At 45.5% G+C, this 17,690-nt stretch overlaps 1 protein-coding gene across 2 annotated transcripts in view; it reads left to right on the top strand.

Annotated features, from left to right (window-relative positions):
- LOC138741310 (discoidin, CUB and LCCL domain-containing protein 1) overlaps positions 1–17,690 on the top strand; it is a 139,524-nt gene that overhangs the window by 74,439 nt on the left and 47,395 nt on the right. For both annotated transcript variants that reach the window (XM_069895168.1, XM_069895170.1), the window contains 4 exons: positions 5,024–5,096; positions 7,766–7,899; positions 9,513–9,550; positions 10,578–10,775. In XM_069895168.1, the coding sequence (XP_069751269.1) occupies positions 5,024–5,096; positions 7,766–7,899; positions 9,513–9,550; positions 10,578–10,775 (443 nt within the window). The remainder of the gene's footprint in view (positions 1–5,023; positions 5,097–7,765; positions 7,900–9,512; positions 9,551–10,577; positions 10,776–17,690) is intronic.

Below are 17,690 nucleotides of genomic sequence, written 5' to 3'. Positions count from 1 at the left end.
ATTGCGAGAGAGAGTGAATTTAGGAGCTGGGAGGTCATACTGTAACTGTACAAGGTACTGCTGAGGCTGCATCTGAAGGACTGGATGGAGTTCTGGTGTCCTTAATTGAGGAAGAAGGCTTTGGAGGCAGACAAGAGGAGGTTCACCAGGTGGATTCCAGAGATGAAGGGATTAGCCTCTGAGAATAGATTGAGTCGTCTGGGGCTGGACTTGCTGGAATTTAGAAGAATGAGAGGGAATCTTATGTATAAAATTATGGAAGGCAGAGAGAGAGGTAGTTATTGTAAGATCCAGAGAAATAGATATTGGACGGAGATGAGAAGGAACTGCTTTTCCTAGAGGGTGGTGAATTCACCACCCATTGAAGCCATGGAGACTACCTCAGTGAATATATTTAAGACAAGATTGGATAGATTTTTACAAAGTAGGGGAATTAAAGGATATGAGGAAAAGGCAGGTCGGTGGAGATGAGCCGATCATCAGATCAGCCATGATCATATTGAATGGAGGAGTGGGCACCACAGACCAGATGGCTGACTCCTGCTCCTATTTCTTATGTGGTGAGGAAAGCATCAGAGGTGCAGTAAAAACACAAAGCTGGAGAAACTCAGGTCAAACAGTGTCCTTTATAAAAATACATAACCGATGGGTCCCACTCACATGTCTGTCCACAGCCCAACAAAGAGCACACATAAATTGGAAGAACAATGCCTGATGTTCCCCCTGGGCACTCTCCAGCCAGATGGCATTAACATTGACTTTTCCAGTTTCTACTAACCTGGTCTCCTCTTTCCCACCCGCCCCCCCCCCTTCCTTTGCCTCTTCCAGTTCTCCCCCTTCCCACCCCTCTCTATTCACCGAGCCATCCCTCCTCCCCTTGCTTGCTGCTGTCCCCTCCCTCCCTTCTCCACTTATCACCTCCTGCCTTTGCGACCACTCCTCCCTCCCCTACTCTTTTTATTTGGACGCCTGCTGACATTTTTCCATACCTTGATAAAGGGCTCAAGCCCGAAATATCGGATATATATTTTTATCTTTGCTATATATCCAAGATCATGTTATATGGCGAGCTCTCCACTGGCCACCGTGACAGAGGTGCACCAAAGAAAAGGTACAAGAACTGCCTAAAGAAATCTCTTGGTGCCTGCCACATTGACCACCGCCAGTGGGCTGATAATGCCTCAAACCTTGCATCTTGGCGCCTCACAGTTTGGCGGGCAGCAACCTCCTTTGAAGAAGACCGCAGAGCCCACCTCACTGACAAAAGGCAAAGGAGGAAAAACCCAACACCCAACCCCAACCAACCAATTTTCCCCTGCAGCCGCTGCAACCGTGTCTGCCTGTCCCGCATCGGACTTGTCAGTCACAAACAAGCCTGCAGCTGACGTGGACTTTTACCCCCTCCATTAATCTTCGTCCGCGAAGCCAAGCCAAAGAAAAAAATATATCTGGGGACTGTTTGACCCACTGAGTTTCTCCAGCTTTATGTGTTTTTACTTCAACCATGGTATCTATAATTTTCGTGTTTTATTTCCATAAGAGATGCAGGTTGGATTGCTATTTGAAAGGACCAAGGCATGCTCAATAAACAGCAGCATTCCTGTGCTGTATAATGCTGCAAATCTTTGATCAAAATTTCAGTTACATTTCTGAGCAATCAGGTCTGACCTCTTGGTTAATGTTAATATCTAAAGGGTTCCAGCCACTGCCTTTCTACAATTTTATTCAACGGTACACTGGTTGCTGAGGATCGCTAAAGGGCATGTGCCTACATCAGGATTTGGGTGCTGGCAAATACTCAAGATTTTAAACATGGGCAGCATTGCATTTAGCGCAAAACTATTACAGCGCCAGCAACCTGGATTCAAATTTGACGCACTCCACAAGGAGTTTGTACGTTCTCCCCGTGTCTGCGTAGGTTTCCACCGTTCAAAACTGTACTGGTGGTTGTAGGTCAATTAGATGTCATTGGGCGGCACAGGCTCGTGGGCCAAAAGGGCCTGTTAACCCTAATATTTTTATAAAAAACAGATGAAAAAAATTAAAAGAACAACCATCCAGTAACTCATTCTGAATATGCTACTGAAATAGAATGCAGTCATATTTCTGCCAGCACATTTAGTTAGCGAGACCGCTGCTTCACTGCCACAAAATGTGTTTTTGTGAGATCCTGCCACTAATAAAAGCTAAATAAACCAGAGGAAGTGCGATGGAAGGCTCCGATAAATGAAACAATTAAGGCCCTCCTGAACTCTGCAACACCCTAACAGTTCAAAGATGGCTGAGTGCACAGGGGCCATGAAATGTTTCCAACATTCAGGATCAAGCATTAGGAGGCAAGTGATATGTTTGCAGCCTGAGTAACATTACAAATTCACTGTCAGTTCATATCAGTAATTAGTCAATCTATCAGGATTGTGGCAAAAAAAATTTCATTGCTTGAAGAAAAATAAAGCAGGGTGATGTCAGATAATAAAAAATATATCTTCTACATTTCCATTGAAAACAGATAACAGTCCAAAAGACCAACTGGCCCTACAGCCCATGTGACTGTTTTAATTTTTTTAAAATTTAGACATATAGGCCCTTCCAGCCCATAAGTCCATGCTGCCCCATTACACCTAATTAACCTACAATTCCCAGTATGTTTCGAACAGTGGGGGAAAACCTGAGTCCCTGGGGAAAACCCACGCAGACACTAGGAGAGTGTACAAACTCCTTTCAGACAGCGCGGGATTCGAATCCTGGTCCCGGTCGCTGACACTCTAACAGCGTTGCGCTAACCACTACGCCAAGCATGATGCGCAAATCAAACTGAAAATCTGCTGCTTGGACTTGAGAGATATTCCTCCTTTTCCTTCATATTCGTGTGTTCAGCTCGAACACCACTACTGTTTCCACCACTACTCCCAACAGTACATTCTGTTCTCTTAGTAAAAAGAATTTGCGATGCAAGTTGTTCATAAACTTCCATTCCCTTCGACACATGTCCTCCAGTGTGTGACGCTTTTCCCCTGGAGAAAGTATTCTGACTCCACCCTGTCGATGGCTTTCATGATTTTATACACCTCCATCATGTCTCCCCTCAGCCTCCTGTACTCCAGAGAAAACTACCCAAGTTTGCTCAACCTTTCCCCGTAACTCATACTCTCCAAACTCATCCCTACTTCAGATCCAGAAATGAACTGAAATGTCCTATGTGCATTAACAAACAAAGTCTTGTACTTGCTGCCAAAATTCAGGTCTATTTATCCTGGTGATTTCAAATTTCAGAAATAAAATACTAAGTGTGAATACCACAGAATCACATGCAAGTCTAAGGACAAATCTTAACCTCGTTAAATGGAAATCAATACCTGCAGATGCTGCAAATCTGAAATGAAAATGGAAAACTTGGGAAATTCTCAACAGGCCCCTGTGGAAAAAGCAAAGAGTTCATGTTTCGGGCCATTTATCTGAACCAGGGAAGTGAGGAAATAGCTGATGGTTCTGTTGGGTGCTCCACCTTCAATCTGTTTCTCTTTTCACAACATCTATTTAAATTTAAATTAATTTCATCTACATAATCACATCTGTTTCTGAACCCATCTGACCTCCCGAGTAATACTGTAAATTTCTATCAATGCCTTTGCCCTTTTGCATTGCATTTGAGAGTAAACATGAGATGTACTTAGATTACAGCTAGTGTAACTACAGAAAATAGACTGGTTCCATTCAATTCCCCAAAACTGGCTCAAGTTCTGAGGAAGTATTAATGCAGTAGACCTTCTGTGGGTGTAAGACTTATGTATTCATTGGTCTGAGGTTAAACAGTTATATTTCTATCAAGCATTGCAACACTTGCAGTTAGAAACTGGCAGAAGTATTCAGGACACAGAGATTATTCTCATTGCTTGGACAGAGTTTGAAGGTATGACTGATGCTTTCGCTGACTGCCAACCAGCAGACTATGTACCCGACGTGTGATGTCTTTAATTCGTCCTGCTTTGGAAAGGTGCCATCTGGATGCATGTCCCAAAGAATGAGCATTTATATTTGAGTGAGGTGATGTCGCTCAGGTGCTGTTGGAGAAAATTTACAGGGCAAGTCATTCCAGATCTCAAGCCAATTGTGGCAACCTCAAAGGGGTATCAAAATCAACTGATGCATTGACAGTCAGTGGACTACATTTGTCCCTTCACATTGTCACTCATGTTGGGCCTGGTATGCACACACATACAGGGACATAAACACACACACACACACCACACACACACACACACACACACACACACACACACACACACACACACACACACACACACACACACACACACACACACACACACACACACACACACACACACACACACACACCTCCCACCTAGCTTCCCACTCTCATAATAATGGATTAGGCCAACATACCCGCCACATTACTGAAGTCTCTCCCCACTACATTAGAAATTCCACTTATTCAAGTTCTTGATGATTTAAGATCTGTTAGGAAGCAAGAGGCCTTGATAATGAAGCCCAGCGAGGGATAATCCAACAACTTTTTTTAATGCTTTGATTTATGTAGTTTCCATTAATTACTACAGTAATAAACCATCTAATACTCATCACAATACTATTTGCTGGATCTTGTTATGCTGTTATAATGCTGCTTGATTGCTGCTTTGTTTAGATCAGCTTCTGGGCTCATGGGAAATTTCAAGTCTTGAAATGGGATCATAATTTTAAAGTAGTTTAGGATTGGGAACTGATGCGTTTGGCCATGAAACTGCTGTTTCCACTCCCCCCCCCCCCCCAAACTCCAGCAAGTATGTTGCCAACAGTAAGCCATCCATTCTTGTTGGAAAGAATGCAAATTCGTATCCTTCATCAGGCACATTGGCGATGGAAACCTAAGCTTGTTCTTAAATAGAGTTTACACAATGCTCGCCTAATAGCCAAAGCAGCAATATAACAGTACATCAGGAATAGCTACTCGATGTGCATTGATTTAATGCTTTGTGGTCACAATTTTTTTGTGTATCCTTTGCAGTAAATATTGCCCAGCCGGCTGCAGAAACATCAGTGGTGAAGTCTGGGGAAACCATAAGGAGGGCTACCGTGATGTGAGTATACAGAAACCAACAAACAGCAAGTCCGGTTTTTCTCCTGGTAATATTTGTCTCTTAATGCCTTCTTCCCATGGGCAATGAGAATGCTGAATGACCAAAAGAGTTGCTCACACTAACCATCTGAGACTCTCATGTGTACAGTCAATATTTATATATTTACTTGTATTGATGAAATACTTCTCCTGCATATATATTGTTTGTTTGTATGTGCGTTATGTCTGGTTGTGTGTCTGCATGTTTTGCTCCGAGGACCAGAAAACAGTCTTTCATCAGATTGTACTTGTGCAATCAGATAACAATAAATTTGTCTTGACTTGAAGACACAAGAATAACTTCTCTAAAACGTATGAGGGTGGAAGGTTAATTGGGTGTAACTAGGCACCTCCAGGTTCATGATCTGGGAGGGTCTTCTACCATGCTGTAATTTTTTTAAAATTAAAGAATATGCAGGGAATAAAGGGATAAGCATCATGTGCAGGCAACAATGTGTGTGCAATTTGGGCATCATGCCTGGGATAGATGGTGGGGTGGTATGGTTGGCATAGCGGTTAGCACAACGCTGTTACAGCGTCTGCAATCGGGAGCCAGGTTTGAATTTCGCGCTGTCTTTAAGGAGTTTGAACATTCTCCCTGTGTCCGTGTGGAATTTCCTCAGGGCTCTGGATTTCTCCCACCCTTTAAAATGTTCTGGGGGCTGTAGGTTAAATTGGGTGTAAATTGGACAGCACAAGCTCATGGGCCGAAATGGCCTGTTACTGTGCTGTATGTCTAAATTTTAAGATGCATGGACTGATGGCCTGTTAGAACATTGAAGAATAAACCACAGTACATCCCTATACTGTTCTATGCTGTCCCAAAGGATTTTTCAGTAACAGTGTATCCCATTACAAAGTTCCTGTTATTTGTTCATTAATCTAGAGCAACCATTCTCAACAGGGGCTGTATCCCATCCCCCACCTCATGGGGGCCATCACACATTTAAGGTGTGGGGGGGGGTTCAAAGGCTAAAATCTCGATATAATTTTTGGTTTTTTGTGCAGTTGGGAGCAGAGACTTGGGGGAAGAAACAAACTAGACTGTTTCACAAGTTTGAGCGTAGTCCGTAGCAAACCAAGGTTGAGAATGGCTGTTCTAGAGTATATGAATTAATGAAAAAATTGAAGAAATGCTCCTAATCACTGTTGATTATCAATTTATTTCTCTGACTGGGGTCTTTTGTATTTGATGCGGGCAGCAACCTCCTTTGAAGAAGACCACAGAGCCCACCTCACTGACAAAAGGCAAAGGAGGAAAAACCCAACACCCAACCCCAACCAACCAATTTTCCCCTGCAACCGTGTCTGCCTGTCCCGCATCGGACTCGTCAGCCACAAACGAGCCTGCAGCTGACGTGGACTTTTACCCCCTCCATAAATCTTCGTCCGCGAAGCCAAGCCAAAGATAGGTTCGTGCACATGTAATTTTGTGTGCAAATGTTTTTAATCTATACTGCAGCATGTGATCATAGAGGTCAAAGAGGTGAGGGAGGGACATGAAGAGATAAGGAAATTTTCACCAAGAGCATTCCAGACATTCAGATCATTGTAGCCACCAATCAGAGGAGCAGGGCAATGTCAGAGGAATGTGAATTGGAGGAAATAGGTGAGGGGAGTGGTAGGGAAGGGGGTTAGACCAAAGAGGGACTTGAAGAGGAGGGTGAGAATTTTCCATTAGCAACATCAGTACACTGTTGTTCATTTATTTGTTTTTATTGGACTATCTGGTGTATAAGTTGACAGGCCTGGATAGCACACAAAGCCAAGCTTTTTATTGTATTTGGGTACACCTTGTGGTGGTACACCATCGGCCTACTGCAGGGGGAACCCGCTGTACCTGCAGGAGTGTACCGCCGGCCTAATGCAGGGGGGAAAACTCTGTACCTGCAGGAGTGTAAGGGGACAGGATAACACCTGGCCGGCTGTCAATCAGTCGGCCTGAATGGATCAAGCCCCACCTGGTCGGGTGTCAATCACCCTCCGGGATATAAGCCTGTGCCGGCCTCCTGAAGTCTCACTCAGAGTTACTGCAGCAACAGCCAGCTTGGCTCCGTGGAAGTCTTTGTGGATTAAAGCCTGTTGTGCAGTCTTTACCTTGTGTGTGTCTGATTTTGGCTAACAGCGCACCACACACCTAATAATATTTCTGCCCATGAGTCTGTGCCACCCAGTTGCATCCAATTAACCCACACCCCTGGAACATTCTGAATTGTGGGAGGAAACTGGATCCCCCAGGGAAAATCCACGCAGACATAGGGAGACAACGCAGGATTCGAACCACGGTCCCAATCCCTGGCACCGTAAATGCGTTACACTAACTGTGCCACCCTAGTTCAATTCAATGTGAACAAAGTAGGGATCATTGGATGCATCATCAATCAAAAGTCACAAGGGAACTGAGTGGGGATGGGTTCAGCCACAGAAAGAAAAGACTGGACAAATAATGCTGATAAAATATAATGCACTTCTAAGACATTCATTACCGAAAATTCTGGCAGTAGAATTCAAAAGTCTTCAATTGAAATGCTGAAAATGAAGTCTCCAGGCCAGATGAAACCAGATTCAGCAGATGCTCATTAGTTTTTTATTGAATAATTAAAATGAAAAGACTTACTTTGTGCTCCCTAGACGTCCGTTCTATGTAAGGCAGCTGTTCATGCTGGGGCAATAGCAGACGAGCTCGGGGGCCAGGTGTCGGTGACTCTGAAGAAAGGCATTACCCTGTATGAAGCTGCTTCCGCCAATGGAATTTCAACGAGAACGTAAGTAAGAAAACAAATCAATGAAGGAAGTGGCTTGGCCAGGGAAGTGATGATAATGAGTTTATTGTCATACACATTGTACAATGCACACGTATCCAAAATTCTTCCTTACTGCAGCTGAACAGGTACTTTTTAAAAAGAAATGTGATGAATTTGGCTAGGCTTGCCACTTTTTGCAGCCTCCTGCATTCGGAGCACTCTAGTTTCCAAACCAGTCCGTGATACATCCAGTCAGTATATTGCGAGCTCTCCACTGGCCACCGTGACAGAGGTGCACCAAAGAAGAGGCACAAGGACTGCCTAAAGAAATCTCTTGGTGCCTGCCACATCGGCCACCGCCAGTGGGCTGATCTCACCTCAAACCATGCATCTTGGCGCCTCACAGTTCGGCGGGCAGCAACCTCCTTGGAAGAAGACCGCAGAGCCCACCTCACTGACAAAAGGCAAAGGAGGAAAAACCCAACACCCAACCCCAACCCACCAATTTTCCCCTGCAACCGTGTCTGCCTGTCCCGCATCAGACTTGTCAGCCACAAACGAGCCTGCAGCTGACGTGGACATTTACCCCCTCCGTAAATCTTCATCCGCGAAGCCAAGCCAAAGATATTTCCCTAGTGCACCTGTAGAGGTTTCCTAGAGTAACCGACAATGTGCGAAATTTCCTCTGAAAGTAGCGGAAATGGTGTGCCTTCTTTACAGTTGTCTCAATGTGCTGCCTCCAAGAGAAGTCCTCCAATAATATAGACTCCCAAGAACTTGAAAGCACTAACTCTCTCTACCATCATCTTCCTAAAGTCCACAATAAAACTCCTCAGTCTTGCTGACATTGAGCGCAAGATTGTTGTTCTGCCACCACCTAACCAGATTCTTGAACTTTAGCCTATATTTTGATTCATCATTTCCTATTATTTGGCCAACAATAGTGGTGTCATCGCCATATTTGTAGATTGCGTAGGAGCTGTTATGCTTGCACAATTGTGAGTGTGCAGGGAATAGGCCATGGACTAAGTCCGCAGCCTTGAGGAGCCCCTGTTGATGATGGCAATTTTGCTGATCCACACTGATTTGGGTTTGCCAGTGAGGAAATCGAGGATCCAGTTACAGAGGGAGGAACAGAGTTGCAGATCCCTGAGTTGGATGAATTTTTTTTTTAATTTAGACATACATCATGTTAATAGGCCCTCCCAGTCCAAGACACCATGCCACATAATTACACCCAATTGACCTACAACCCCCCCCCCCCCCACCCCCGTGTATTTTGAAGGCTGGGAGGAAACCCACACCGACATGAGGAGAATGTACAAACTCCTTACAAACAGCGCCAGATTCGAACCTGGGTCACTGGCCATGCTAACCATGCCAGTATGATGGATTTAAACAAGGGTATGATGGCCTGGAAGTGATGGATGATCTTGATGTGGGATGCAGCGGGCAGGGTAAAAAGATTTGTCACTGTGCAGTTCTGAGACTAATCCGATTATTGGAGGTAAGAGACTTCTGTGGCAGATTTTAGGAACACGATTAATGACCTGCGAAATAATACATTTGTAAATTATGTTCTGGAGATCAGCTTGTTTTCCATTGTTATTCTGTGGATTGTCCATTTTTTCCAGAGGTTCCTTGTCTGAGAAATGCATCAAGATCAGAAAAGGTAAAAGAACAGACTTTTTTTTTATACTACAAATAATTGATTTTTTTAAAATCAAGTTTGGTAGCTGATGCTATTGTTTAACTGATGACAACAAAATTCAGTCAGGAGATTTGGGTATAAATTGGTCAAGTGCATTAATACACAAATGTAACTGGGCAGAGTTTCAAATGGATGACTATTCATACTGTGCACCAGAGCTTCAGTGGCACCTTGTCTCTCATGACGGAGTGGAAAGTTGGACTAATCTCACAATCCCACACTCTAATTGGCTGGATGGGTGCAATGATATCAGTTGTTGAGCCATTATTAATGTATAAAATGTAACCAGTGATATTGAACCAGATGTGTCTGTCAGCCATAGAGGGCCCTGCAAAGAAAGAGGCCAATGCAATGGATAATAGACAACAAAGTGGGAGAGTTGCTGACTCAGTGCCAGAGACCCAGGTTCAATCCTGATCTCCAACTGTGCGGGTGTGAGAGAGTGTGTGTGTTGGTGTGACAGATTGTATGTTTTGGTGTGGGTATGTGAGATTTTGTGTTTGTGGGTGTGTGCACCCACCTGTGCAAGTGTGTGTGCACGTGCCCGTGGGGAGTTTGCATATTCTCTATGTGCCTATGTGGGTTTCCCTCGGTTACATCCCATATCCCAACAACATGTATGTTGGTCAGTGAATTGGCTGCTGTAAAGTATGTTTGTGTGGTGGGATTGGGCTGAACTGATGAGAATTTTGGAAGAGTGGGATTACTGTGGGTGGGAGGATGGTGATCAGACCAGAGTTGTTGGCTGAAGCACCTGTTATCATGTTCTATCTCCATGACAAAATCTACAATGGTTGTTGTGCAGTTGTATTAATAAGAAATACTTTCTTCTCTGTCTGCTACTGCACAAGTTGTAAAGAAAATCTGTCCTATCTGGGTGCAAGGTTAAAGGAAAATCCTCATGAATGTGGTCCCATGACTTGAGAGAGTTCACAGCTGCTCAAGTGGGAAGAATTCAACAACTTATCACCTCTTCATCTCTTTTCAGACTGCAGTAATGTGCTCAACAGCAAACGCTTCACAGCCTCCTCCTCTTGGACAGAGAAGAACAATGTTGGAGAGTTGATCTGGTCTCCTGACAAAGCTCGGAGCAGCAGTGAAGGACCTCCATGGGCTTGGGCTGCCAGCTTCCTCAGCACTGACGAGTGGCTGCAGATAGACTTGGGGGAACGGAAGAACGTCAGTGGTGAGACAAGCTCTCCTTTCTTTGCAAGCAAATGTTAGGCTGTATCAGTTTTAACTGCAACATTCTGGCACCCTGAGGTCCAAATTTGTTCAATATTTTAACACAAAAGCACTGTTTGACGGCCATTTACTACACTTGATTGTTCAGTCCACTGTCCTGTTAACCTCTGAGAAGATTCTGTTGACCTAGCAGACTTGGGAAGTTGATAGTGCCAAAACTTCCTGGACGATTTGAAATTATTTTATCAATACCTCTTAGAACAGAAATGCAGAGGAACCTGTGAAATTTGTTGCTACAGCTGGTTATGGAGGCTAGATTATTAGGTGTATTTAACACAGAGATTGATAGGTTCTTGATCAGCCAGGGATCAAAAGTTATGGAGAGGTGGTCGGGCAGTGAGGCTGAGTGGGAAAATGGATCAGGGCAGACTCGATGGGATGAATGGCCTATTTCCGCTCCTGTGTCTTATGGTCTAAGATGTTTATGCAATAATGTTCTAGAGAAGTTTAAACAGAGTACAGCACATAGAACCATGTGAGTCATCTCTTGACCCATCGGGATGTCCAAGTGGTTGGATAGCAGATTTCGAGAGCTCTACTGTACATACAAAAGATTCCAAGACACTTTTCTCCTAGGGGATAATATTAATGTGCCAGTTAATTTTTTGGCCAATATCCACAAATTAACAACATAAATGCCGATATTGTCATTTGATGTTTGCGGGAGCTTATTGTATGTAAATTTGTTGCCAAATTTTGCAAATTACAACTTGAAAAGTTTTCCAGAGAAACACGAAAACTGCAGATGCTGGCATCTTGAGCAAGCAATGAGGAACTCAGCAGGTCAGGTAGCATCCATGGGCAGAATTTGGGAAGCACGGTTGACATAGTGGTTAGCGCCACGCCTTTACAGCGCCAGCAATCGGGACCAGGGTCCAAATCCTGCATTGTCTGTAAGGAGTTTGTACATTCTCCCACTGTCTGTGTGGTTTTCTCCAGTGGCTCCGGTTTCCTCCCACTCTACACTGTGGGTGTAGGTTAATCGGGTGTAAATTGGGTGGCATGGGCTTGTGAGCCAAAATGGCCTGTTACCGTGCTGGATGCCTAAATTTAAAATTGTCAGTCAATGCTTTGGGCTCGAGACTAAAGATAGAAGGGGTGATTAGAAAGGAATTGGGGGGAAAGAAGATGGGGAGAGGTGGAGAGACAGGGAGAGGGAAAGTGACCACTGGGTGCAAGGAATTAGAGAGAAAAGGAAGAACAGGAAGGAAACAGTGGAACCGGTGGAGGTGGGAAACATTAGTGTTCATATTGTTATGTTTAAGGCTGTCCTTAGAAAGTATTTCATTGACTGCCATGCCCTTTGATATGACATTATGTTGTGAAAGGTCGTTTGGATTTCAGATTACTACATACCTCCCTGGTCTCGTCAATGCTGTATAAATTTCACTGGAGAATTGTTTTATGCAAAATTATTTGCCTTACCTTCCGTAGCAGAAATCATTTCAGTGGGCAAATTTTGTGCTAAACAATGGGATATACTGTGGCATGGCCCATACACATTGGAATGGTCTGATCTAAATTCTCCAATAATATTTAAAATGAAAAGAGTTCACAGCTAGCTAAAGTTCCACTAGATACAGAGGAATTCCCTGTATCTGCTTTGCCCAAAAACCTCTCCCAGTCATGCATCATAAAGCTCGGAATTAGGCCCTTCAGCCCTCTGCTCCCACCTCATTCTACATTAACACCATTTTATTCTCTCCACACTCATGCCAAGGAACATTGATACTGCTTAAATGTAAGAAGAGTTTCTGCCTCGACCAGCATCTCAGGCACTACGTTCCTGATTGAAGCCACCCTCTAAACCTGCTCAGTATAATTTGGTATTGTGTTCAGTGCAGCTATCATGGACAGGGTGTTATGTGATCAAAACCTCTTGCTCTGTTCATTCAATCCCTCTGTTTTAGAGCTCTTACCACGGGGATTATTTACTGGTCTCTTCCCCATCCTTTCCTATCTTAAATTGGTACACCTCTTTATAAATTCCCCCTTGGCCTTCTCCTCTATAAACTTCTGTGTTTGTGTCTGTGTCCAATTTCCAGCTGCAAGGGTTGTGCACACAGATTGTGCATGGTCACACAGACACACAGCATAATAACAGGCCCTGCCAGGCCATGAGCACATGCTGCCCAAATACACCAATTAACCTTCAATGTCCCCATACATTTTTGAAGGGTGAGAGGAAACCAGAATGCCCGGACGAAACCCACAGATACTGGGAGAACCACAGTGTCAGATTCGAATCTGGATCACTGGTGCTTTAATAGTGTTGTGCAAACCACTATCACTGCAGTTTCTCCCCCACCCCCTCCCATTCTCCCCTCTCCCTCTCCCTCTCCCATTCTCCCCTCTCCCTCTCCCTCTCCCATTCTCCCCTCTCCCTCTCCCATTCTCCCCTCTCCCTCTCCCATTCTCCCCTCTCCCCCTCCCATTCTCCCCTCTCCCCCTCCCATTCTCCCCTCTCCCTCTCCCATTCACTCCTCCCCCTCTCCCATTCGCCCCTCTCCCTCTCCCATTCTCCCCTCTCCCTCTCCCATTCTCCCCTCTCCCTCTCCCATTCTCCCCTCTCCCTCTCCCATTCTCCCCTCTCCCCCTCCCATTCTCCCCTCTCCCTCTCCCATTCTCCCCTCTCCCCCTCCCATTCTCCCCTCTCCCTCTCCCATTCTCCCCTCTCCCTCTCCCATTCTCCCCTCTCCCTCTCCCATTCTCCCCTCTCCCTCTCCCATTCTCCCCTCTCCCCCTCCCATTCTCCCCTCTCCCTCTCCCATTCTCCCCTCTCCCTCTCCCATTCTCCCCTCTCCCTCTCCCATTCTCCCCTCTCCCTCTCCCATTCTCCCCTCTCCCTCTCCATTCTCCCCTCTCCCTCTCCCATTCTCCCCTCTCCCGCTCCCATTCACTCCTCCCCCTCTCCCATTCTCCCCTCTCCCTCTCCCATTCTCCCCTCTCCCTCTCCCATTCACTCCTCCCCCTCTCCCATTCTCCCCTCTCCCTCTCCCATTCTCCCCTCTCCCTCTCTCATTCTCCCCTCTCCCTCTCCCATTCTCCCCTCTCCCTCTCCCAGTCTCCCCTCTCCCTCTTCCAGTCTCCCCTCTCCCTCTCCCAGTCTCCCCTCTCCCTCTCCCATTCTCCCCTCTCCCCCTCCCATTCTCCCCTCTCTCTCTCCCATTCTCCCCTCTCCCTCTCCCATTCTCCCCTCTCCCTCTCCCATTCTCCCCTCTCCCTCTCCCATTCTCCCCTCTCCCTCTCCCATTCTCCCCTCTCCCTCTCTCATTCTCCCCTCTCCCTCTCATTCTCCCCTCTCCCTCTCCCATTCTCCCCTCTCCCATTCTCCCCTCTTCCCTCTCCCATTCTCCCCTCTCCCTCTCTCATTCTCCCCTCTCCCTCTCATTCTCCCCTCTCCCTCTCCCATTCTCCCCTCTCCCCCTCCCATTCTCCCCTCTCTCTCTCCCATTCTCCCCTCTCCCTCTCCCATTCTCCCCTCTCCCTCTCCCATTCTCCCCTCTCCCTCTCCCATTCTCCCCTCTCCCTCTCCCATTTTCCCCTCTCCCGCTCCCATTCACTCCTCCCCCTCTCCCATTCTCCCCTCTCCCTCTCCCATTCTCCCCTCTCCCTCTCTCATTCTCCCCTCTCCCTCTCCCATTCTCCCCTCTCCCTCTCCCAGTCTCCCCTCTCCCTCTCCCAGTCTCCCCTCTCCCTCTCCCATTCTCCCCTCTCCCCCTCCCATTCTCCCCTCTCCCTCTCCCATTCTCCCCTCTCCCTCTCCCATTCTCCCCTCTCCCTCTCCCATTCTCCCCTCTCCCTCTCCCATTCTCCCCTCTCCCTCTCCCATTCTCCCCTCTCCCTCTCCCATTCACTCCTCCCCCTCTCCCATTCTCCCCTCTCCCTCTCCCATTCTCCCCTCTCCCTCTCTCATTCTCCCCTCTCCCTCTCCCTCTCCCATTCTCCCCTTCCCCTCCTCCTCTCTCTTTTTCCCTCCCCCCTCTTCACCTCCCCCACCCCCACAGAGAACTTTTCCCTAATTTCAGCATTCTGCTGGCGGAGACTGATCTTGACTTTGAGATGCTGCAGCTTTCCGTAGGTTAAGGTCAAAAAGCGAGCTGGATTTACAGGAATGTTTCTCATTTGTGACCTGCTAACAGTGGTTTCAAAAAGTGACAATCTTTAACTTCCTCTTGGGCATTTGAGCCAACTCGATCCACTAATTTTAGCATAGTTGGAGTCATGGAATTAGGGTGTATTTTTATGACAGGGTAGCTATACGCCTTTAAACGTGGGAAATGCATGGTGTGGAAGTCCAGAGTCATCCAGAGGATGGTAGGGATGTGGAACTTTCTGATGAAACAAATGATGTAATTATGCAGATAAAACATGCCATAAACTTGAGGAACAACAAATCATGTTCCACCTTAACGGTCTTAAACGCCATGAACATATATTATCTAATTTTAGGGAATCCCCATCTCCATCTGGTTCCATTGTATCAATCGTCTTTGCCTAGTTTAGGTCTTGCTTCTCTCTGCATCTCTTCACCCCACCCCCCCCCCCCTCCAACCCCAACCAGGCCTCTCCCTTTTTTAAATGTTGAAATTAAATTTATACATACAGCTCATTAACAGGCCATTTCAGCCCATGGGTTCTTGCCACTCAATTTATACCTAATTAACCTACAATCCTGGTACGTTTTGAGAGGTGAGAGGAAACTGGAGCCCCCACGCAGACACAGGAAGAACATACAGACTCCCTACAGGCAGCGCTGGATTTGAACCCTGGTCCCGATCGTTGGCGCTGTAAAAGTGTGGCGCTAATCACGACACCAACCGTGTTGCTCCAACTCTCCCACCTTCTATCCAAAATTCCATCACCTCTTTGCCTCTTGGCCCCTCTGCCAACTGCTTTCCCCCTTCATTTACATATCACCCAATTTTATTTCAATCTCTATAAAGGGTCCCAACCCAAAACACTGACTATCTCCACCCCATGGATGCCAACTGACCATCTCCAACCACAGAGACTCTCCTGCAGTTCATTGTTTTCTCAAGATTTCAACATCTGCAGATTTTGAGTTTTATTTTCCAAAGAATGTAACTGTACTTCAAGGAAAGCCAGAGGGGGATAAAGTGCGGGAGGATTGTTGTGTGATAGCTGATGAAGAAATGAGTGAGAACTAGTTGTTGGGAGTAGGAACAGCAACAAGGACGTCAGGTTGAGTGGCCTGCTAACTGTAATCTGTGCGTGCTAGTGACTGCTTATTGGTCAATAACTAGTACCTAATCCAGAAGTGTACCTTCTGGTAGACATTGGGAATGTAAGTTTTAGACTGTCCAAATACCAAATTCAATTTATGAAGGTCGCCTCATTCTTCTACACTCCAAATAATAAAGTCCTAAACTGTTCAGTCTTTCCCTGTAACTCAACTCCTGAAGACCTGACAACATTCTAGTAAATCTTCTCTGCACTCTTTCAATCTTACTGATATCCTTTCTATAGTTAGGTTTCCAGAACTGCATACAATACTCCAAATTTGGCCTCACCAATGTCTTATACAACCTCACCATAACATCCCAATTCCCCAACTCATTACTTTGATTTATGAAGGCTAAGATGCCAAAAGCTTTCTTTACAACCCTGTCTACCAGTGATGCCACTTTCAGGGAATTATGTATCTGTATTCTTAGATCCCTTTGTTCCTCCACATTCCTCAGTGCCCTACCATTTACTGTGTATGTCCTACCTTGATCTGTCCTTCCAAAATGCAACATCTCTCACTTGTCTGCATTATATTCCATCTGCCATTTTCTGCCCCATTTTTTCCACTTGGTCCAGATCCCTGTGCAAGCTTTGACACCTTTCCTCACTGACCACAACGTCTCCAATCTTAGTGTCATCAGCAAACTTGTAATCATCCACTGCCACTCTCTGTCTTCTCCGTTTAGCCAATTTCAAATCTAATAATTTACAACCTCTCCATGGATACTTAAAGTCTGAACCTTCTGAACTAACCTCCCATGTGGGACCTTGGAAAAGGCCTTACTAAAGTCCATGTAGACAACATCCACAGCCTTTCTTTCATCTACTTTCTTGATAACCTCCTTGAAAAACTCGAAGATACATTAAACATAACGTACCATGCACAAAGTCATGCTGATTATACTTAATCAGCCCTTGGCTGTCTAAATACTTGTATATCCTCTCTCTCAGAACACGCTCCAATAATTTGCCTACTACTGTTTCAGGCTCATTGCCTGTAATTTCCTGGTTTACTTTTGGAGCCTTTTTAAAACAACGAAACAACATGAGCTACCCTCCAATCCTCTGGCACCTCACCCATGGTTAAGGACATTTTAAATATTTCTGACAGGGCCCCTGCAATTTCTACACTAGTCTCCTTCAAGGCCTGAGGGAATATCATGTCAGGCCTGGGGGAATTTATCTACCTTTATTTTCTGTAAGGCAGCAAGCACCTCCTCCTCTTTAATCTTTATATATTCCATGACACAACTGCTTGTTTCCTTCCTTATATACTATGCCAGTTTCCTGAGTAATACTGATGCAAAAACCGTTTAAGATCTCCACATCTCGTGAGGCTCCACACATAGACGACCACTCTGACCTTATAGGGGACCAATTTTGTCCCTTACTATCCTTTTACTCTTAATATACTTGTTTACCTTCACATTATTTTCCAAAACAACCTCCTTTTTGCCTTCCTGACTTCCTTTTTAAGTATTCTTTTACATTTTCTATATTCTTCAAGTACCTCATTTGCTCCTTGTGGCCTATACCTACTATACACCTCCCTCTTCTTAACCAGATCGCCCATATCCCTTGAATACCAAGGTTCCCTATGCCTGTT

This window comes from Narcine bancroftii, chromosome 8 (genome assembly GCF_036971445.1).
Source record: "Narcine bancroftii isolate sNarBan1 chromosome 8, sNarBan1.hap1, whole genome shotgun sequence".
Taxonomy (NCBI): Eukaryota; Metazoa; Chordata; class Chondrichthyes; order Torpediniformes; family Narcinidae; genus Narcine; species Narcine bancroftii.
Note: the sequence above shows the minus strand (reverse complement) of the source record. Positions and strands in the feature narration are given on the sequence as shown.